At 30.0% G+C, this 25,000-nt stretch overlaps 1 protein-coding gene across 3 annotated transcripts in view; it reads left to right on the top strand.

The window, feature by feature from the left end:
* 5-HT1 (serotonin receptor) overlaps window positions 1–25,000 on the top strand; it is a 134,299-nt gene that overhangs the window by 56,096 nt on the left and 53,203 nt on the right. For all 3 annotated transcript variants that reach the window (XM_035863592.2, XM_035863595.2, XM_035863593.2), the window contains exons 2-3: window positions 14,752–15,136; window positions 23,524–23,657. In XM_035863592.2, coding sequence (XP_035719485.1) covers window positions 15,019–15,136; window positions 23,524–23,657 — 252 coding nt within the window. In that variant the 5' untranslated portion in view covers window positions 14,752–15,018. The remainder of the gene's footprint in view (window positions 1–14,751; window positions 15,137–23,523; window positions 23,658–25,000) is intronic.

Below are 25,000 nucleotides of genomic sequence, written 5' to 3' on the forward strand. Positions count from 1 at the left end.
AACATATACATATATATATATATATATATATATATATATATATATATAAAATAAAATTTATTATTTTAATGTAAAATTTTTAAATAACAAATTCTTAGAAAAAATTTTCGTTTATACTCATATATATATATAGGCTATTTTTATGTTTATAGGACAATTTTAGTTATCTCTGCTGTATTAGTAGAATACATTCTTGAAATTAGAAATAATTATGAACGGGGAATACTCTGTGAAATGTTCCCTCTCTCTCTCTCTCTCTCTCTCTCTCTCTCTCTCTCTCTCTTTCACTCTTTCTCTATGTATATAAATATATATATATATATATATATATATATATATATATAGATCGAAATGAATTAGCTGTGAAAATTATTTCGTTCGATCAGAGTAATACTTTAAAAGATAAAATAGATTGTATCGATCTAGATATAATCGAAGGTTATCTATTAACATGCTTAGATATTTGCTAGATTTCAAGGATTCATTTAAAATCAAAATACGGAATCGCAAATGGTGATGGTTAAAGTGTAACCCCGTATTGGATCCTAGAAGATTCTTGTACTTAGCTTTCGAAACCGAGCTTGGAATTGATGTCGGGGAATTGGATTACGTGAACTTATCGGAGTACAATCACTAAGAACGACACGTCTAATGACATTGCTTCGAAATCTTCCTAACGAAAATAAGAAACAGAGAGAGAGAGAGAGAGAGAGAGAGAGAGAGAGAGAGAGAGAGAAGAAAGAAAAGAAAGAAAAGAAAGAAAAGAATGAGAAAGAAAATTTGGATTCAACTTTAATCCTCACTTCTCTCCCATTTCTTTTCTTTTTCTTTTTTCTTTTTATAACACCCACCCTTACCTTCATCCTCATTCTCACCCCCATTCTCCGCTGAAAAAAGAAAAGAAGCACGTTCGAATAGGTTTTTCGTTTCTTTCTCTTTTTCTTTATCTCTCTCTCTCTCTCTTTCTCTCTATGTTGAGTTTTTCTAAGAACAGAATAAAACGAAACTTGCGAAGGATATAAAAAAAATGGTGCCAGCAAAGCACGCGCGGTTGTGAAGGCAAAACGACCTTCATTTTCATTCGACTCGCGCATATGTAGTACGGAAGGTTATAACAGCGACCACCTGTAAAGCATATCGTATCTACGTTCGATCTCTTCGAACGAGTTCTCTTCGGAGTTTTCTCACATTCTCTTCCTCACTTCCTCTCTCCCTCTCTCCCTCTCTCTCTATCTCTCTCTCTCTCTCTCTCTCTCTCTCTGTCTCTGTCTCTTACACTCTATCTCGCTTGCGCAAGTTCTTAGATCTCAGCTTCCAATACAAAATACCAACTGTTAAAACCTGAACTACTTTGGTAGCAAATTTTGTGCATTGGAATACACGTTGGATCTAATTCTAAGATGATTACTTCGATAAAAATATTACATCGTATATTATCATTGATATTATGTAGAGAGTTCGAATTATATTGATCGAATGATCTTAATCATAGGTATCCCTTTAAAATTAAATTTTAATATTGATTTTATATATTTGTTTCATTATTTTGCTAATAAATAATTTCATTGTATTACGATCGAAGATGAAATAACATAGAATATATTATTTTTAGATAATTAATGATTTTTATGTATTATCATAAAAATAGAATTTTACAATATCATTAGAAATATTAAATATATATTGTTAATGATATAAACATCGTAATACAACAATATATCGAAAGTTATAAAATAAATTTCCTTTTTCCATAATACGATATCAAAGGATTTTATTTTGTGATTTTTTTTCATAGGATAGGAAAAAGTTTGTAAGTTTTCAAATTACTTGATATAATAATTAATCTTAAAGATGAAAATAAATCATTGTAATATGAAAATTTTATGAGATAGCAGTTCCGAGCTATTATATCAGGATTCAGCTAAAATGCAGATTCGTAACAAGAGTTAAGAAAGTAATAGATTGGTCCCTCCCTATTATAATCATTTTCTTGGCAACGATTCAACCATCTTTCTCGTACTTATGTCAGAACTAATGTTGTAGAATTCCACCTCTCTATCTCTCTCTCTCTCTCTCTCTCTCTCTCTCTCTCTCTCTCTTGCTAAATCCTTGTATAAGGCCATAAACGCTACGTTCCTCACGGATTTACATACATCAAAGGAACGGCTGTGAACTTCGACTGTGACTGATTCTGAGATACATACGTCTCGTTACTCGTACATATATATATATACATATATATATATATATAAGTATATATGTATGTATGTTAGAAATTCCCTTATGTACACACAGTGTATACATAAGCTAGTGAAAAGGATGATGACCGTCGGTTTATATCTTTACTCGTACTACTACTACTTGCAGTACATTCCCGAGAGCTTTCGGATTTTTCTTTTTTTTTTTCTTGGAGAAAAAACAAAAAAAAAAAAAAAAAAGAAAGAAAAGAAAAAAGAACTACATACGTTTATGTAATATATAGATACGTACGATATGTATTTACGTGTATTCCTGTTTAGTTTTTTTTTTTTTTTTTTTTTTTTTTTTCGAATGATATATGGGAGGTGTTAGTGTCCGTATATGTATGAGATTTTTCTATAAATCATCTTTGTTTATGGCAAAGTCGATTTTCGGTCGTACCTATATCTGGTATTTGCATATCGACACTACCGCCACTAGTTGCTATTCGCAATTTTATTGATTTCTGTCACCTTGAACCCATCGGCCAATATATTATCATCGTATATGATATTGTACCATTCGTTCACATAAGTGAACGTCAGTCGAGGAATTTATGGAATATTGGGCATTTACCACAAGTTCCCAACCTCTTCAACGGTCCGTACTACTTGTTGACATTACTATACCAGATAGTAACCGCAACTCCATTGATCTCTGGATCACTTTGTATCTATCATTGTATTCTATTTATGAATAACAATATTGTTCCTATAAATTGTATTGGATTATACTACAGTTCTTAATACAAATAGAAAACATAAACGTTTATTCTAACGTAAAATGTTTATATACTCTGTTTTGTTTCGTATGTCTATCTACGTTAGAATTTTCAGACGGATAAATTGAGATATCACATTTTTGAAACGATCGAAACGAAAGAAGAAGAAGAAAAAAGAAAAGAAAAAAAAGAAAAAAATAAATAAAAAATGAAAAGAGAAGAAAAAGAAAAAGGAAAGAAAAAGAAAACTTTTCCTTCAGTTTCAAGAATTCTTAATTTTTATATATTTTCATAAAATTGATATTCCAATTAATCCAATTAATTAATCGTATTATCTATTCGGTCGAGATAAATAAATGAAAATTATTACCGAATTATTACGAAATTTATTATTCTCATAAAAATTCACCAAAAGGATTATCGGATTATCATTGTTAACTAGCTGCCTGTCGCTAACAGTGACGCTGATAATAGGAGAAAATTTCGTCAAGCGACTAGAGTTACTTTGGGATCGCTCTTGCTCAGCTTGAACGCCTCCAGCATTGAAGTAGAAAGCTAGTCAACTGGTTATGGTCGGTTCTTCTACGTTACTCTCTCTCTCTCTCTCTCTCTCTCTCTCTCTTTCATTCTTTTTCTCTCTCTCTCTCTCTTTTTCTCTTTCTCTCTCTTCCTCTTTCTCATTCTCTTTTCAGACAAGCCGCTTACTGTTCTGCAAAGCTTCAGTTCTCGAGCCCTTGGCATTGATGAGTTACCTTTGGCTGTTATTCCTAAAGCTTTGCCAGTTATTCTTCCTAACTTGTTGCATCGGTTCGACCTGTCATTTTCAACCACCACTGTATTTCTCCTGTTTGTAGTAAGACTCCTACATTATTCTACTTAATTAAGTATACTTGGTGTATTCTCAGAAATGATTACCTTCAATCAATTCCCATTTCGTATATAACCTATCAAAGATTTTAGAGAGAATTACCATCGTATTATATCTAAAATCAAATTAGTTTACTTCATGACCGCATAGTATTGTCTAAATCATTATCAATGAATGGGTTTTCAGATAGGGCTTTAACACACTCATACTATATTATCAAAACTCACCAATAATGTTCATCGTGGTATTAATAATCCCATAGTTATGGTACTCCTATCCAATCGGATTTCAATAGGCATATTCCCTTATTCTCCATTTCCGGTATCATATAGATAATTAATCATGTTGCATTTCGTTTATATATATATATATATATATATATATATATATATATATATATATATAAACTATATATATATAATATTATATTTTATCGACGATTCTTTTTTCTTTTTCTTTTTCTTTTTCTTTTGTTCTGTCCTCGCAATTTTATTTACGGCCAAATAAATTTTAACTCATTACAATCGCATATTTATCATTATTTATATTTAAATTTATATTTATATTTATTGTCCTTAATTAGATATCATTAACGTTTTTTAACGACTCGCAAAGTTACTTTTGAATAGATCAAATGTATTTTCTATTTGCAATGAGGAATTCTATAGCACGCTCTATCGGCTTAAGTTCTCTAAGAACTTATTTACTATTCCTCTCTTCGTCGACTACTTGTAAAGTCTTTGGTGTTTCCTACACATCGATTATTGTGCCGCACTATTCTCTCTCTCTCTCTCTCTCTCTCTCTCTCTCTTTCTATGGCTTCCCTTTTCTTGGTTACGATAAAGCTTGCTGAGAAACTCGAAACACTTGATTCTCGTGGCGAACATGCGTTTACTAAGATCTCGTAACTCTGTGCAAACCGGATCAGTGAATAGAGTGAACATTTGTCTCTTCGTCTTTCTCTCTTTCTCTTTGCATAGAACGAACGTCTTAAAGTAATACCGTCCTTTGCCTGTCGACATTGGTAAATGAGGAGAGAGAGAGTGGGAGAGAGAGAGAGAGAGAGAGAGAGAGAGAGAGAGAGAGAGAGAGCAATTTCAAGAAAAGCTCTGTTTCATGATTTTCTTTGAAGAGAAACACGACGACGAATTCGGTAGCTAGCGAAGACAGGAGTCTGAAGAATAAACAAGCTGATATAAACTCAGAATCAATTTATTATTCTCTTCGAGGATATGAATTGCGAAACGACGAAATCCTTGATAATAAAGTTATTATTATCATTTTCCTATGTTGTGTCTCAATCGTTATATAATAAATTAACAACGTTTGTTACGTAATCCCATAATAAGATGTCTTATGTAAATATTTAAAAGTAAAAGTATCGGGACAGTATGCTACTATACGGTGGCTCTTCTATCTAGTCGGAAATGGATACCAGTGAAAAGCGGGAAATAAAAAGGAAGAAAATACTATACATGCGAGGAGGATAAAGAGGATAAAAAAAAAAAATAAAATGGAAACAAAATTCGTGAGCTCGTTGGGACAATCTCCTCCCGTGTTTATCGTGGTCGGTATGTGTATCTGTCTCTGTGTGTAGGTCTATATGTGTGTGTGTGTGTGTGTGTGTGTGTGTGTGAGCGTGTGCGCGTATCTGTTCGTATGCAAGTCGGGTATTTATTTATTTCAGAAAAAAACTTTTTAAAATGCTTGCTTGAGAGAATTTTCAATTTTTAATTTCTTTTTTCTTTCTCTCTCTCTCTCTCTCTCTTTCTCTCTCTCTCTCTCTTTTCTTCTTTTTTCTTTTTTTTTTCTTTTTTTTTGTTTCTGGACGAAAATTTAACCCCTTCAATGTTTTTACTTTTTTTTATTTTATTTTTTCTTTTTCTTTTTCTTTTTCTTTTTTTCTTTTTTTTATTTCATTTTCTTTTTTTTTTTTTTTTTTTCATCTTCAATCTCTCACAGAATTATTATGGATCTGGTTGTTTCGAATATTGGATAAGTCTTTTCAAGACAATATAACAGTTAGCTGGTAGAATTGCGGAATTGTGTAGAGATTCCCTTAGGAAAATTCGTTCAAAGTAAACTTGTATATGTACATACATGCATATCTGAGTCGCCTCACTACTCGGCATGTATTATATGGGAAAACTAGACGAAGGTAACACATAACCGATAGTTTATGGAAATAAGTAACAAAACTCTATTCTCGTGAGCCGTGTTCTTATACTAGAAAGCATAATAAAAGTGAAGTTGTATTATTAAAAATTTCGAATTATTCTTTATAAATGATATTGCAAGAAAAAGAAAAATAAAAGAAAGAAAGGAAAAAAGAAAGAAAGAAAGAAAGAAAGAAAGAAAGAAAGAAAGAAAGAAATTGATAGATTTTACCATAATTTGATTTTTATCTTTAAAAGATAATAATATAGATTATTACAAATATTTCCTTTATATACTCTATGACTATTAATTAAATTAATATAAGACAATTATTCAATATATATGTTTATAAATTCGATTCGGTATGTTTTTGAAATAATTAGTTATCACGAAATTTGACCAATCAGCCTGCGTTGGTTATGTCAATAAAGATCCATTGAAGCCACGTAATATTCGTTATCCCTCTAATGGCAAACATTCATCGAAATATGCCGCTGTATTTCCCAACGGGAAGTCGAGGTCTGGATAAGAGATGGGCAGCGCGAATTTGATTTAAAATAAAGGTCGCCTCTAGAGACCGAAATCGGTCCGTGAAATTGTACTGCCGTTTTACTCGTTCGCTCGTTCATTGAATGTTTTCTCTTTCATACGTGCCAGGAATCTCAGAAGTTTTGTTTATATCGCGGAAATAAAATTAAACGGTATAACGATCATTATACTCTCTTTCTCTCTCTCTCTCTCTTTCTCTCTCTCTCTCTCTCTCTCTCTTTCTCTTTCTCTAACTCATGTCATGTTCAGTTGTTAAATTCAAAGATTCTTTCGAGTTACGATATCTTAATTTTTTTTCTCTTTTTCTTTTTCTTCCCTTTCTTCTTTTTTTTTTCTCGGAAAAGTTTCAGAAGAAATTACGCAACAAGCAAAAACACCTGAACGATGAGATACAACGTTTCTACGAAAGAAGAGAAAAAATTTTATAGAAAATAAATATAAAAATAATATATTTAAGAAATCATTGTTTAATTAAATAGTTCTATAATAGTGATCGTCATAGTAGAAAGAGAGTGACAAAAAGCGAGAGAGAGAGAGAGAGAGAGAGAAAGAGAGAGAGAATAAAATTGTAGTTATTAAAAATTAAGATATCGGTCTTCATAAAGGTTAAAGTATCAACGGATTTTACAAGACAAGAGAGAGAATCTTAATGTGGAAAGACGCTTGTGACAGTAGTAATACCTTTTGAAACTCGAGATTAGCATCATCGGTAAGAAAGGACGATTAACATTACCGTGAATTCTATGTCAAGGAATGGAAATTTTAGTTTAGTCAGGACGCAACCCTAAATTCGGAAAAATACTATCTCGGCGAAATTGCATATTCATTTCTACACTTGATTGCATTTATTACTACTACTACTACTACTACTACTGCTACTACTATTACTACTACAACTACTACTACTATTATTATTATTAACTACTACTACGCCGAAATTCGCAAAGGGACATTAAAATATGTATTTCTCCTGTCCTCCGTTTCACGAGATTTATACTTCGTAACAATGTTCTACGAATGAATAAAACCAATGTTTACGCACATAAATCAATCTCGATTACGAGGACATTGCTATTTTTCATCTATTAAAAGAAAAGAGAAGAGAAAAAAGAAGAAAAAAAAAAGGAAAAAGAAATAAAGGATAAGAAAAAAATGTTTTTTCACGAGTAAATTACTCGAAGAAGAAAAATTTGAAAATGATTTCGTAACGAGGATTAAAATTTTTCCTGAGCTTATTCGTTTAGGTAGAAACTTTGAAAAAGAAAAAAAAAAAAGAAAAAGAGAAAGAGAGAGAGGGCAAAAAAAAAAGAAACAATATTTTCAATGAATTTATAAGTTAACTTTAACATAAATTTTCTTATCTTTCTTTCATTTTTTTTTATATGTGATATATATATATATATATATATCATGACGTAAGTTAAGGTTAATATTTACATTAAAAAACAAATAAAACTGAATTAATTTTGTATAATTAAAAAAAAAAAAAAAGAGAAAGATCAAATCTTGTTTATAACTTTTACTAATTACAATTCGTTCATGATTTTAATTCATTCATAATTTTAATTCATTCATAATTTTAATTCATTCATAATTTTCGATTAAAGATATATACGAATTTAAAAAATTTCCAATTGTATCTATTTATCTATATCGCCTTATATCACTATTTTCTATTCTATCGTTTTAAGATCGACGAAACAAAGAGAAAATGAGACGTCGTCTTGACGATAAAGACGAGAGCGTAAAGCGTTTGATTTTCAGAAAATACGGAACTCCCGTCGAGCCGCGTTGATGCAGCACTGCATGAAACGATATATCGGAGCAAACAATCCGGATATTGTGCGGTTGGATCTAAAGACAAAAGCATATGATGAAATTCTGAAATTCCGTGGAAATCCAATATCCATCGAGGGATCGAGGGAAGAAGCTTGAATAGGATCCCGTTGTTGTGAGAAGTATTTCGACGATTTCAGCTTTCGTCTCTTCTTGTCTCTCTATTTCTCTTTGTCCCCCCTCCCCGCCCCCTTCCTCTTTCCCTTATTCATAAGATTTTAACGACATTCGAAACGGTGTCGTCAAATTTGTCAGGGGTTTGTTTAATTAGCTCGATATTTCTAATATCAGATAACATCAACTTTCCAATTATCGATTATGACCTTCTATAATTCGCAACTACCGTATTAATGTTTCGTATGTATATGTTTTAAAGGACGATTTCCAATGGATCGAGTTTTATTTTCAATAATATAAACTAGTGCATGTATAACACAAAAAAGAAAAAAAAAATATATTTATATATAAAGCTAATTAGAAAAAGAGAAGATCAAATACGTGGAATAGAATAATATTTAAACGAAGAAGAATTTTTTCTTACGAACATTTAAATTTCAATTATAATTATTATTATTATTATTATTATTATTATTATTATTATTATTATTATTATTATTATTATTATTATTATTATTATTATTAATTTAATCGCAATTCTTTTTTTTTCCTTTTAACATTGACAATCGACTATTGATGTTTCTGTTAAAAAAGCAAAAACAAAAGAAAAAGAAAAAAAAAAGGAATTAGATAAAAACTATAATCTTCCTACGGATGTTTTTTAAAACGTTTCTCACAATAAAAAAAAAAAAAAAAAAAGAAAAGAAAAAGAAGAGAACTTCTTTACGTATTTACGTTTATGCCGAGAAAGAAAGAAAAAAAAAAACAAAAAAATAAAAAAGGGACGAAAAAATCTTTGGCCCTCGTATTTAATGATCCACCTTTGACTTGTCAAGCGCAAGAAGATCTACATTCTTTCTTATTTTTTTTTTCTTTTTTTCTTTTTCTTTTCTGTCGAAAACCTTTTTACCCTTCCCGTCTCTTTCACGATCATTCTATTTCCATTTTCCTTCTCTCTCTCTCTCTCTCTCTCTCTCTCTCTCTCTCCTTTTTTCACTGTTTTTCTTTTTTTCCTTTCCTCTTTCTTTCCTTCCGTTTCTCTTCGCGCAAAAGGTTTCGAAATAAGGCTTTAGCAAGTGCCATGTATCAAGAGGCGAGAGAAATAAAAGATCGAATTCGTATTCTTCTGGTGTATGCTGTCAGTTTTCGGCTGGATTATAGGGTCGATCGAGCTCAAGTAGATTTCTTCAAGAGAGGGATCGGCTTTTTCAGTCGCGTCGTATCGATCTGACACAATAAAACCATTTCGCGTCTCTCTTTTTCCTCTCTCTCTCTCTCTCTCTCTCTCTCTCTCTCTCACACAGGTTCTTTCATGCACCAGGTTGATTCTAACGACCTCCCTTTAGCTGAGCGTCCAATAAGTGGAAAATTGGAACACGCTGGTTATCATCCCCTCTTTCTTATTCTTACTCTCTCTCTCTCTCTCTCTCTCTCTCTCTCTCTCTCTCTCTCTCTCTCTCTCTCTTTCTCTCTCTTCCTCTTTCTTTCCGTTCACGGAAACTCATAAGGTATAAATTTTTTGTTAAACCGATCAAACCATCTCGATCATAACTTAATACTTTTGTTATTCTTTTTCTGCTAAAATACGAAACCTTTAGGTACATACATACATAAATACATACATACATATATATATATATATATATATATATATATATATATCGGCTAATGTAAGTTCCGAAAGCATTAACGACGTAGTCTATGTGAAAAATAAAATAAGAAAAAAAGATAGAAATAAAAGTGGAAGATGAGTATAGGAATAGGTGACAGTGAGAGGATCGAAAGAAAAATTTATAAGTAAATCGAAAAGAAAAATGTTTATCGAGGAAATGGTTGAAGTTTGAAAATCGGCTCACAACTTTATACCCACGACATTTCTCATCCTCGAGCCGTTATTCTCGGATTCTCTCGTGAAAATTAAAGGGAGGATAACGCCAAATATCGAAATATCGGCTTACCGATAAAGTATAGATATTACATATACTATGTGCGTCAGAGAAGATTGGAAAATATAGCTGGTTTGTTTTTAGTTCACGTCTTTTTTTATCTTTTTCTCCCTTTTCTTTTTATTTTGTTTTTTTTTCTTTTTTCTTTTTTTGTTTTCGTTTTGTTTCGTTTACTCCTTCTTTCACCTACCCCGCACCCGCCCCCCTCACCCCTCTGCCCTGCCTCGCCCCTGTACTTTTTCACAGGTTTATTAAAGTTGCACGGTTTAAATAAAAATCGAGAATAATCGAATAATCTCTCTTTGACGTGAGATATAATTATTAGGCTTGCGGTATTTGTGAATTTTAAAAGTATACACATTTACGTGTATTGAATTAATCTTGATTTACTATACACACACATACACACACACACATATATATATATATATAAATTTTTTTTTTTATATAAACAAAGGAGTATCAAATTCGATTTAAAAAGAAAAAGAAATGAATTTATTTCTAAATTTGTTCATATTATTTTATCGCCCGATATATGCAAATATCTATACTTATTCAAACTTATATAAACGTATACTCACTCACACATATGTATATATATATACATATGTATATATATATATACATATATGTATATATATTATACTTAGAATAGCATACATACAATAATTAGGGATTGTTGATAGAGTTAGATCTATCTAATAAATTTTTCACTTCTTCTTTGTATTAATCCTTCAACGATAGGTTACGTAAGTGCAATTTATAGCATAAATTTGTTCCCTTATCTCATGATACAGAGCCAGAAGTAAATCTCAGAATGTCGGTTATTCATATCTACATTAATTTTAATACCTTTATTACCACTGCAGAAGAGAAAGATAGTTCTCTCCAGAAGTTAAATAAATCTATTTAGCGATTTAAACCCTCGAGCTATGGAGATTGTTCCTTCGGGAAAGATTATAATGACCACTTATTAAATATAACTTGACTCATAAGCCACTCTGAAATTATAATTGATATAATGGTCATGTTTCTTATTCTTAATTCTTTTCTTTTTTATTTTCTTCTTTTTTCTTTTTTCTTTAGACCATGAACTAAGTATATATGTGTAATTATTTATCTCAATCTATCCTCATTACATTTTATTTCATTCAAGGAGTAACTCGTGTATATATATATATATATATGTTTAGTACAATTTTAGGCATATGAGATAATCTCAATAAAATATAAAAGTCAAATATTTTTTTTACAATAAATTTCACAGAAGAATTTTCTTAACTTTTAACAACCAATTGATTTTTTTTTTCTTCTTCTTCTTCTTCTTCTTTTTTCCTTCCTTTCATTCTTTTCCATTCTATTGTCGAACTACAACGAAATAACTTGAATGCCTCTCGTGAATTTCGTTCTAATGAGACTTTAACCATACTCGTGAAAACGAACGAGCTAGAGAGAATTTTACGTTCAATTCTATCGTTAGTACCATCGCCATTACAATGATTAACATCGTTATCAATAACTATCGTTATATTATTGTTATTGTTATTGTTAAAGTAATGTGGGGTGGGGGAGGGTAGGTGTTGGGATCTATGCATCATGAAGAAAAAAAGAGAACGCATAAAAGTCAATTAAAAAGATATCATTTCTATGTCAACGTTGACACTAAAGGCAATATTATTTTTTCTTCTATCCTTTTGCTTTCTTCTTTCTTCTTTTCTTCTTTTCTTCTTTTCTTCTTTTTTTCTTTTCTTTTTTTTTTTTTTTTTTTTTTTAATTACAATCGACATTGATGAAAAGGCCTGATTAGAAATAATAAAGAATATTATTTATGTATAATAAATATGATTAATTCGTATTAATGATCAAAGAAAATAAAATGAATCATCGTGCTTTCTCTTCGTCACTATATATATATATATTAATATATATTATATCTACGGACGATTTATTTTAGCGATAAATTTCATATCCGTTGATTTACCCCATATAATACGACATATTATCGAATATAGGTAGCAAACGGTAGATATAATATCATACACATTGAGCATCGAAATTTATCGACATTTAAATGCCAGCTCGTTCCAGTAATTGCAGATGATCGCAATGCACGATATCACGTATGCGGAAGCTTTCGCGGTTTTCGAAACATCGTCCTGCTTAGGAAGATAAAAGAGCATGAAAATTAAAACGGTGACATGGAAACTTGATGATGATAATAAAAATCAACGATTTTAATAGGGCGATAATATCGTAATAATAAATTGCAAAAGGATGAAGGTAGAAATTGAACGAACACGTTTATAGGTAGTTATGAACTTTTGTTAAAAGTGAGATAAAAAATAAATGATAGATAAAGAAAGATAATAATTGAGATATATCTATCTATATGTATATATATGTAATGCAAATTTTATACACGTCATGATAAATTTTAACATCCCAATTGTCTACTAGCCATTATAACGATTATATTCATTAACAAAGCATCATATAAATATATATATATATATATATAATATTTATGTTAATACTGTTAAAACAGGGGAAAATAATGAGAAAGAATGATCAAAAATTATTTAATTACATACCATCATCCATTGTCTCTCTCTTTTTTGTCTTCACAAGAAGAAAAAAAGAGAGAGAGAGAGAGAGAGAGAGAGAGAGAGAGAGAAGGTTCGGTATTATTAAAAATACACACTTGAGAATTTTTATCGAAAAAATAATATACATACATATGCGTCTATATGTGTGCGTGTAAATATCTACGTACATAAAAAGAAAAGAGTGTTAAATCGTTCTATGATATTACCAATTCCATAAAAATTGTCTGTAAATAGAACGATTGCCTCCATAGTCTTTTATTAAATCGAGCTTCCTCACTTATTTGCAAACCGGATAGTGGTGGTATTTTTTTCCCCCTGAATTATTCCGGACATTACTTTCAACTTTTTCTTCTCCTTGAACTCCATTCCCAGTGTTCCATTCTTCCTTCCTATCTTTTTATCTCGTTCACTCTCTCTCTCTCTCTATCTCTCTCTCTCTCTCTCTCTCTATCTCTTTCTCTCTCACTCTCTCTCTTTTCCTTTTTGTTTTTCATTCTTACTTTATTTCCTTCTTTTTCAATTCCCTTTACCTTTTTCTTCTATTCCCTTTTTTTTTCCCTCCTTTTCAACGTGAAGCTTTCCAGCCTAATATTTACCCATTACTTCACCATGACCCAAATAGCTTCCAAGCTCTCGTTCGGATAGTATAAGTACGTTCCTGAAAGTGGATATGCATGAAGTTCATGTAAATCATCACCATTTGAATGAACGAGAGAATTCAGAGAAAGCGAGTATATATATATGTGTATATATATATATATATATATATATATATATATATATATATGCATATATAAGAAGATTTATGTGTATGGAAAAAATGAGAGAGAGAGAGAGAGAGAGAGAGAAAAGAATGTATAGAAAAAAAGGGAAATTTTTTTTCTTTCAGTATAATATGTAAAAATTAGTCAGATAATTAAGCAAATTATTTTTTATTGATATTGAATCAATTTTATTTTTATTTTTATGTTTATTTTTTTTCTTTTTTTTTCTTTTTTTTTTATTGTAAAATTACGAGAAAAGAGACATGAAAAAAAAAAAATATATATATATATAGATATAGTTATATATCTGTGTATACTTTAAAAATAGAAAGAAAAGAATGATATTATTACTTGATTCGTAATAAATAATCATTCTTTTATAAACGACTTGCCATTTACTTTAACAAAGCACATCCATCGATAATGATAGCCATAACGAGTACTCGAAATTGTCTGTCTCTTTTTCTCTATCGCTTTTTCACTTCTTTCTTCTCCACTTCTCTCTGTATTCCTCGATGATACTTTTTCTCCCTTCCTTTCTCTCTCCCTCTCTCTCTCTCTCTCTCTTTCTCTCTCGCTCTCTTTTTAACTTTCTCTTTGTTTGTGCTCTACTTTTATAGTTGGCTATCTTTTAAAGAGCTCGTCCTTAAGACACTTGATCGATATTAAAAATGGCACTCTCTTATTTTTTCACGTTTACGTGACTTCGATACAAAAGTCGAGATATTATACTTGATTCTCTCTCTCTCTCTCTCTCTCTTTTTTTTCTCCTTCTCTATCTCTATCTATCTATCTCTATATCTCTCTGTCTCTTTTCGAAAAAAAAATGAATAATAATTTTTTTGCTGAAAAGATCAAAAAAGTATAATCGTATTGTCTTGAAATATTGATTGTATCTTACTTACGAAGATTTTTAATTAACAAGATGAAAACTTTTTTAATTTTTCAGGTATAAAGGATTCCTTGGATTATGAAAAACGTTTAATAGAAAGATGGAAGCTACGAATTCTATTGATTTGAACGACTCGACGAATTTCTATAACGAATCGATGACAATAGCTCGTTGATACCAGTGAAATTAAATATACGAATAAGACTGGCTTTAAGTCAAGATCGGATCGATTACCGATAAACTGATCATGACGCGTATCGCGAAAAGATGATGACCAGCGGTCGTTGAAGACCGCTAGAAAACCAGATCTATAGTCATCTCAGAATGGAGGAAAACGTTAGTATCGCAACGAATGCGACGGTGGAAAATTTCGATTTTGCCGATCCATGGGTCATCCTGAGGGCTGTCATATTGGCTCTTTTGATCCTCGTCACTATCATAGGTAAGACACATATTTCATCTTTGTCTGACGTATTTACGTATTACGATCGTGTTCTTCGAGGATTTTTCTACAACGTATAAATAAATAAATAATTTTTTTTATAAGTATCAAAAACAAACTTGCAATTTATCGTATATTCCACGATAACTATATAGTCTGTCGAATAGAAGAGAGTAAAAGAAAAACAAAATTATAAATCATATCATTTGAAATATTTTCTATTAAAATAGAAAATATCACGTATATTCAAACTTGATATAATTTTGATATATCAAACTTGATCTAAAGCGTAACTTCTTGAAAATGACGGATCCTTTATGATTTTCTTCCTCGATCACTCTTGATGATATATGCGTTCGGTAATTCTCAGGAACGATGTAATAACTAATAAGCCAGGCGAACAACCGATTGAAATTAGCGGGTTGATAGTTACTTGTTAAACGAACTGGGTAGCGAAGCCGTTAACTGGAGGTCGGTGGATGTATCGGTAGCATAATTGATTTCGAAACCATCACGACCATTAATCGTCATTCCTCTACTATAACTATATGTATATACCTATACATGACCGTCTTACAACCCTCCTCATCTCGACATATGTATGTATGTATGTATGTATGTATGTGTGTGTGTGTGTGTGTTTGTGTGTGTATAGTTATAAGCATAATAACTACTTCTCATAGGCGTCGATAAATTATTAAATATTCTTATCTCTTTGAGTTACTTAACGATTAGAAATTTTTTATTCTGAATATTATACGACGTTAATATCGATTTTAATAAATCATTGATAGAAAAAGAAAAATTAAAAAAATTTTTCATATTAAAATTTAGCTTTACATCTGAATTAATCTAGATAAATTCTTATTTTTCAAATTTTTATAAAAATTATATGTAGAAAATATCTACCTATCAATATATTATATATATATATATAATATATATACACACACATATATATTTTTTATGTTTATTTACATATCGATGATATAAAATTATTATTATTAATTTATATTCGATATATCTACTTATATATATATATATATATATATATATATATATATATATATATATATATATATAAAAGAAATGAATAAAAAATTCAAATAACATCGAACTTCCTTTAATATAATCACTTTTTCTTTCTTTCTTTCTTTCTTTCTTCTTTTTTTTTTTCATTTTGATCATAGTTGACATATTGCTGTTACCATTATCATCGGTTGTAAAAGCTTAAGATTTAAAAGAGAGTCCCTTAAATCGTGGTTGAGTCGATGCCTATGTCGAGGGTTACGAGATAACGACATCGTCGTTGTCGTCGTCGTCGTCGTCGTCGTCGTCGTCGTCGTCGTCGTCGTCGTCGTCGTTGTCATCGTCGTCGTAGTCGTCGTCGTCGTCGTCGTCGTCGTCGTCGTTGTAGTCGATGGTTCGTCTTACCAACGTACACTATCCAACTGACACATCTATATGTGCGCGTGAGCATAACGGGTGATCAATTTAAACCTGACACGCTTCGACCGCGTATAATCTGTCAACGACAGTGACGCGGGTAATCGCTATCGTATTAAATACTTCTCCCTGCTCTCGACCTACCGACCTGCATACCGATACGCTTACTTGTTTCTCTATGACATAATTCATTTGCAAAATCAAAATATCCTTATATCTTATGATTATATTAAATAATTAACTTTGAACAATTAACTTTAAATTGATCATTTATATCTATACATTCATTATATATTTATATAAATATATAAGAATAACAATTAATTTCAATCATGGATTATAATTTATAATATGTATGTATATAACATAAATGTTTTAAATATATCATAAATAATACTATTAGCATAAATCATAAATAAAATATATCGGAAATATATGATTTATTTCGTGTTAAATAAATTGAACAGTCGCGTACACATAAAAAATATGGTAAAATTTTATACATTCTTTACAAAAAAAAAAAAAAAAAAAAAAAAAAAAAAAATTACAACGAATACCAAAGTTACCTACCAATCGCTTAAATATTTTATCTCGTGTTAATTTTTTTATTTTCTTTTTTTGTTTGTTGTTTACCTTATTATACATATTATTGAATATTTAATTCTATTGTATAATTTATTCAAACATTGTTATATAAAATAATCCAGTAAAACGGATCGATCTACCATATATTTATTTTTAATATTTACATATAGATATTATTACATATTAATATTTTACATATAGATATCTATCTCGTGTTTTTGAACATTTATTTTTTGCAAGATATCTTTTGTTGCATATTCGAAAAATATAGATAAATAGATATATATATATATATATATATATATATATATATATAAATAGATATATAGATAGATAATAGATACGCAGATAGATATCTACAATATAAAAAGATTAGCTTATTGATAGATATTGTTAAATTTTTCGTAATAACAAGAACGTATTATTATCACCATTTTCAATATCAATGGATTTGTTATCACTTTTAAAACCATATATAATTCCTAATAATAATATATTGCGAGATATTACAAAAAAAGATATCGATCGTTTTATCGACTAGCTCGATTTATTACGTTATTTTTCCGATGGGTTGACAAAATATTAATAAATGAAATTTTTATTAAAAAAAAAAAGAAAAAAAGAAAAAAAAATAACAGGATAACTAAGGTAATATATTTTGCATCGGTATTTCGCCATTCTTTTCCTTTATGATACGTATATATTTTATAAAAAACCAATCAACTTTCACGTAGGAAAGCAAACATATCTAACGTATCTGATATTACAAATAAAATATATATTTACTTAAGCGTTTCCATTGAAATACCAATAATAATTATTCGGACTACTTTTACGTATACCTTTGTTCGTCGATAAAAGATTTAATAATTTATCGATTCTGACGAAATGCGATAACATAAGCGTAAGGAAAACAACCAGTTAGTTGGCCGATATTATAACGCGTAATATCTTCTCATCTTTCTTCTCCTTTTGTATACTTACGATCTAAGAGAGACTACTTCAAGGAGAAGGAATATTTTCTCTAAAATGGGCAGACCACGATATCGTTCAAGAAGTATTACCCTCATTAATAATGCATGACCGACCAAAGTATTTTTTTCTTTTCCTTTTCTTTTCTTTTCTTTTCTTTTTTTTTCTTTTCTTTTTTTCTTGATTCTTTTTTTCCGCCCCTCCTCCTTTTTCTCCTCTTTTTTTTTTTTTGGTTCCCCGAAACTCCTGGCCGATTTGAAAATTTTTATATGAAAGCACCGACGAATCTCTTGAAAAGAAAATGGTGTGCATCACGGTCTAGAGTAGACCGATCAAGAGGTTCTCTTTATTCCAGCAAATATCGTTATGAGCATGCCTTTAGAAAGAAAAGAAGAAAGAGAGAGAGAGAGAGAGAGAGTAGGTTAGAGATACTCGTTGGAATCTCGCCAAGAGAAAAAAGCAAAACTTTTAAAGCCGTGGATCGTGAATTTACAAATTTAATCACTAGAAATGACCTATAAATTACGTACGGAAAATTGTACATAACTATAAACAAGCTAGTGTCATATTTGTTTCAATTATGTCACGAAAAAGAAAAGAAATATATTTACGTATGTACATACGTTATTCGAGATTGACGAATTGTTACTTTTTTTCACGGTTATAAATGGTCGATTCATATGGATCGACCATTTTTCTTTGATATTATTTTCTTTTTCCATTGTCGCGCACGTAGATGGTACAACATAAAATACGTGCGTAAATAAATAAAAAGTAGATATATATATATATATAACGTAAAATTAAAACAAAAGGAAGAAGAGAAAAACGAAGACAAAGAAGAAAAACAAAAAGAAGAAAGAAAAGTGTTGAATATAAAGAAAAAAAAAAAAAAAAAAAAAAGAAAAGGAAAAATTAAAAAAACAAACAAACAAATAAATAATCGATGTTTATGTCATAAGTTTAATTTAAATGAAATACGTGACCGCATTAACTGGAACCACCTTCAATCCATTCAAGAAACGCGTTACGTTGGCATTTTACTTTTAGCTGTGTTAGAAGTGACTTAAGAGTCGAGAGAGGATAAGGGCTTTCTAAAAATGTGTATACATACATATTTGCCTTTGGACGTGCACGAATGAGAACACTTTGTCATGTCCAAAATGTGGTAAAGCGAAGCTTTAAAGTGCGAGGAAAATAAACGACATGGCGACGAATCATTGAACACCACCTACGACATTATGAATGATCTTAAAATGTGAAAATAAAAATGTCATTTTTTAGCCTCCATTTTATTATAAAACGATCTTACATTCTATATTCTATATATATATATATATATATATATATATATATATATATATATATATATAGAATATATATATATATATAAATTGATGATTAAAATATTTCATAAATAATTCGATTGTTGTTAATTTTTTTTTATTAATCGACATAAAATACATTATATATTGATATTTCTATCTATAATATATAATATATAAATATATATATATATATTTTTTTGTTTATTATTATTTCTAATTTTACGTTTTATTTTTAGATACGATCGTCATGTGAATTTTATTTATAATTGTTAATATTTATATATATACATATTTCTCTCTCTCTCTCTCTCTCTCTCTCTCTCTCTCTTTCTTTCTCTTTGATAGCTCTCGTAGTTTGATAGCTCTTCGAACGTGATACAACTTTGATATTTGAAATTTCAAAATTGTTCCTTACGTAGATTCGATGTGGTCTACATATTCGCTAAGTTTCATGTAAAATTAAAATTTACCAAGTTAGTAAGATGATACCAAGGTGAATCTAATCAATGATACATTGCATATCGTCCTTTAGCACGACCATAACATTTCAAAACTCTATAAACTCGATTTCGTACGTATGTATGTATATATACATATATATATATATATGTATCTAGATGAAAGGTATAAGAAGGAAGAACGGAAATTGTATCACGTATACTATTTTACCTTGCCCCAGGTATATATTCTTCGACGATATCACGCTTCCAAAGGATCGATTACGAGGGACACGTGCGATCATACGTAGACGTCGAAGGAGAAACTGACGAGCCGATAATCCTTGTATCTTATGGATTATGGTCGATAAGTTCAACGAGAAAAAGAAAAGGAATGAGAATAAGAATAAGAATAAGAATAAGAATAAGAAAAAGGAAAGAATCGAAAATCCGGATTGTCCTGATTTAGTTCCGTAATCCTATACTCATTCCATCGTTATATTTATACACAGGTTAAGGACAAAAATAAATAAATAAAAGAATTAAAAAAAGGAACTTCCTAAGCGATTTTAAAAATCTATTACTTCTTTTTACCTGATACTTTTTCAATTTGATAGTTTTACAAGGTAATTTGATAATATTAAAAAGGAAAGAAATAAACGAAGAAGAAACAAAAAAAAAAAAAAAAAAAAAAAAAGAAAGACAAAAAAAAGAAAGATTAATTTAAACAATCTCGAATAAACGTAATCGATTTTGCAAATTATTTAGAAACTTTCTGCCCACTTTGTACATTCCAATACATACATAAATATATATATATATATATATATATATATATATATGTATATATAATAAATATATAATTTTTCATTATTAAAATATTCTAGTAAATTAAGTCGGACTACGAGGATAAACTTATTGTTATTATATTGAAGTACGAAACGAAGGATCTCTTGAAGCGTGTACCACATTACCGGTTAAAATTTAAGGCAAAATGCACTTACTCTCCTCTCTCTCTCTCTCTCTCTCTCTCTCTCTCTCTCTCTCTTTTATTCTTGTACGCTTCCGTTCCATTTTCCCGTTTTTGTTTTTGAATTTCCATTTACTTCCATGGAAGAGAGAATACGAATTTCTATCGTCTTATACGCCGATATAGTTCTCCAATGCTCGAATGGAGGAAAATAATAATGCAAAACAACTTTAGGATTGCGAATGCGTCGAATATATTGTATGACTAACAAATTATTCTAAAATATTATAGTATAAGATATGCATGTACTAATTACTGGTGTAAACAATTATTTCTATGTTAATATAAAAAAAAAATATTATAAAACGAGATATATCTCGAATGATATAAAACAAGTTGAATGAATGAAAACAGGTAACAATTTTATACGAGTAACGGAACTCGAACGTTACCTTTCAGGTGCTTCTAGCAAAATCATTTTCCGTTGTTTACAGTTGACCTATTTGTTATTGTGTATATCTTTCATAGTATAAAATATATATATATATATATATATATATATATATATATATATATAGTAAGAAAGCATAATATACGTGTACGTATATAAAGTTCCGACGAGATTATTTCATCACTCTTTTTATCCTTTTTTCTCCTTTCTTTTTTTTTCCCCCTTTTTTCTTGTTTTCGTTCACGAATTTTCCCTGTACCCCAAAAATTGCTACATTCGATTACATTGTTTTCGGTACACGAATACTGAAATGAAATTTTGAATAATACATCCTTCTCTCTCACTCTCGTTCATTTACAATTAATAAAATTTTTTGTTGGCTCATTTTTATAATAAATTGTAAAGTGTGGCAAGATGAAAGTGGGAGAGAAATAGAGAGATAGAGAGAGAGAGAGAGAGAGAGAGAGGGAGAGAGAGAGAGAATACTATACAATGACGAAGATATATCGAAAAAATAGAATGAGTAGAAAACGAATAGGATTTTCATTCAATCTCCATTCGAGTTACCTCGTAATTCGCGCAGAAAATACTAACATCGATATTCCTGTCACGGTGTATAAGCACGATTTCATAACACCGCGTGCTTCGCATATTTAGAATCGTCCAAAAGCACGGAAGGATCAATTTTATTATCGTAAAGTACATTACGTTTCTTTATTCCATCGTCAGCAACTTTTTCTTATAACGATTATTTATCGTGATAATTGCATATTAATATGTATTGCGTATAAAGTTGATACGTTATAAATATTGAAGAGAAAAGCAAATAAAGAAAGAAAGAGAAAGAGAGAATGTCCGAACGTTTAATTAACGAAATAAATCATTTTTATTTAATGTCATATATATATATATATATATATATATAGACATATAGATTATATAGAAAGTAAACATTAACGATTCTTTTTGCTTCATTTAAATAAGTATATATATACATATATATATATATATATATATATATATATATATACCTAACTATTCCTATGTACTTATGAATACATAAACGATAATAATAAGCCACGTCTACCAGGGTAACGCTTTTCGACGATGTTGACTATGAAATTAACTTTCAAGTCCTATAATTTATAAAGCTTAATTACTCGATTTTCCGAGATCCTAATTAATCGGCCAACTTCCAACCGGGTTTACCATTGAATGCTTTGTTAGAACTATAAACGTGGTTTCTGCTTCTAAAGACCATCGGAATATCAATTTGTATCAAATTGAGAAATTCGTACATATATATGTATATATGTATATGTATATATATATATATACAAAATTACATATACGATATATGTATATCCATAGATATATCGTATATCGTAGGACAATTTGTATCTTCTCGAAATCCTCTTTACCAAGTCATAGAACATATTGATATTTTCAGTTCAGTTTATGCCGATTCAACTGTTTTTTCTAAATAGATCATGTTCGCCCCCATCTATCCCACCCTCTCTTTCTCTCTCTCTCTCTCTCTCTCTCTCTCTTTCCCTTTGATTACTTTTTTTTTTTTTTTTTTTTTTCTAAAAAAAGAAAAGTAAAGACGAATCGTTTATTTCGATCTCGTAGATCGAAAAAGCATCCACATTATCCGTCGACTTTTCCATCAACGAGAAAGCACGACGACGTGAGAAAATCTACGAGAATTTCTTCGCGTTTCGATATCGACCGACCGAGAGTGTGTTGATAAAAAAGAAAGAAAAGAAAAAAAAAAAAGAAAGAGGAAAGAAAGAAGGAGACAGAAGGACACAGACAGAGAGTGAAAGAGAGAGAGAGAGAGAGAGAGAGAGGGAGAGAGAAGGATGAAGTGTGTTAATAAAAAAAGAACACACACACACACACACACACACACACATATATACACGAAAAAAAGAAAAGAGAGAGAAAGAGAGGACAAAGAAAAATATATTGCAACGTTTTAACGTGTCGAGTGGCAATATAGTAAATACACGTAAAACGTCTCGACTCCCAATGAGATTCTAGTCGGTGACCTAGTCGACCAGGGCATTCGAAGGACACGCTCGTATATGTACTACCTTAATACATCTAATACATCTAGATTATTTGATTTGACGCTTATAAACAAGAGAAAGAGAGAACATCATAACGCTCCTTAATATTTGCATATGTTTCAGGGAATTCGTTCGTAATAGCGGTGATCCTAGTGGAACGAAGCCTACAATCCGTAGCAAATTATTTAATCGTGAGTTTAGCCGTCGCCGACCTTATGGTTGCCTGCCTCGCCATGCCACTCGGGGCTGTTTACGAGGTACGTAATTTGCTGACTATAATAGACTATTCCGAATTATGGCCATTGCGATATGTGTTCCTTATATATATATATATATATATATATATATATATATATATGTATTTATTTATCTATTTATGTATATTTCGTTCGAATCATATATCATTGTGTATATACGTTCGTTTCGAATCTTTTTCTAATCAATAGAGAAAAAACGGAAATCGTCGAAAAGTGGAATCGTATGACGCGAATGAAATACGAAAGGATTAATAACAAATCCGTGGATTTAATGAAATAAAATCTTAAAGTTCGTGGGTGTGAATCTAAGAAAGGTCGTTTCTCGATAATAGCTGTCGGTTTTAAAACATTTTTTTTTCTTTTTTTTTTTTCTTTCGTTGACTTAATGTACATAACTACATTTTAATCCTACTCCATAAATTATTAACTTTTCATAAATCCTATATAGCCTGTCCAAACAGAGAGGATTTAATAGGAAGAGCTTAAAAAAGTCTAAGTAGATATGAACAAAAAAAAGGATTGCTCGAATAACGAGATGTCGGTTTTAAAGTTGGAAATTTGTTGGTTAACAAGTATTATTGAAATAATATGTTGATAAATTGTTTTTCTCATAAACTATATATATATATTTTTTTTTTTTTTAATATATAAATAAACTATTGCTCATTGACTATAACTATCGATTAGGACTACGGCGTGCTTATGAGAAGGTAATATTAATTTGACCTTGATCTTTACAATCGATATATCGGAATGAACTATCTTTGTCGATTACGAAGCAGAAAATTAAATTGCGAACCGATGACTTTTCATTTTTCTATAGAGTCCCATAGATCGGAGGAAGGAATATACGTGAACACGTGCACATATACACATGTACATGCATAGATGAATATATATATACAGACAATATACATATCTTCATCTTTTAAAGGCCATCCCCTCGGTCAAATTCAATGGTTATATCCAACATTGGTGGTCCAGGTCATGGCCTAGCTTGGCCTAGGCGTAAATAATGACTGGGTCTATATCTCGTCTATATCTCTGATATCGCTTTGTGCTTTGATTCCGTAACTAAAGTTCAAGCATAACCGTAGGGTTAATATTGTAATCCACGATAATATTTTGATAAATGTCGGTGATAATGGTGATCCTATTCTTATCATATTTTTATCATATTTTTTCTATTCCTTTTTTTTCCTTTTTTTTTTTTCTTGCTTGTTTCTTTACTTTTCTTTCTTTTATTATTATTATTATTCTTTCTTACTTCTTATTCTTTCTGTTTTTCTTTCTATCTCATCAGAATGAAAACTATATGAATATTTTCTTTAAGAACCGTCAAG

The sequence above is a fragment of the Vespa mandarinia genome, chromosome 7, assembly GCF_050613455.1.
Source record: "Vespa mandarinia isolate Hongniang chromosome 7, ASM5061345v1, whole genome shotgun sequence".
Classification (NCBI taxonomy): domain Eukaryota; kingdom Metazoa; phylum Arthropoda; class Insecta; order Hymenoptera; family Vespidae; genus Vespa; species Vespa mandarinia.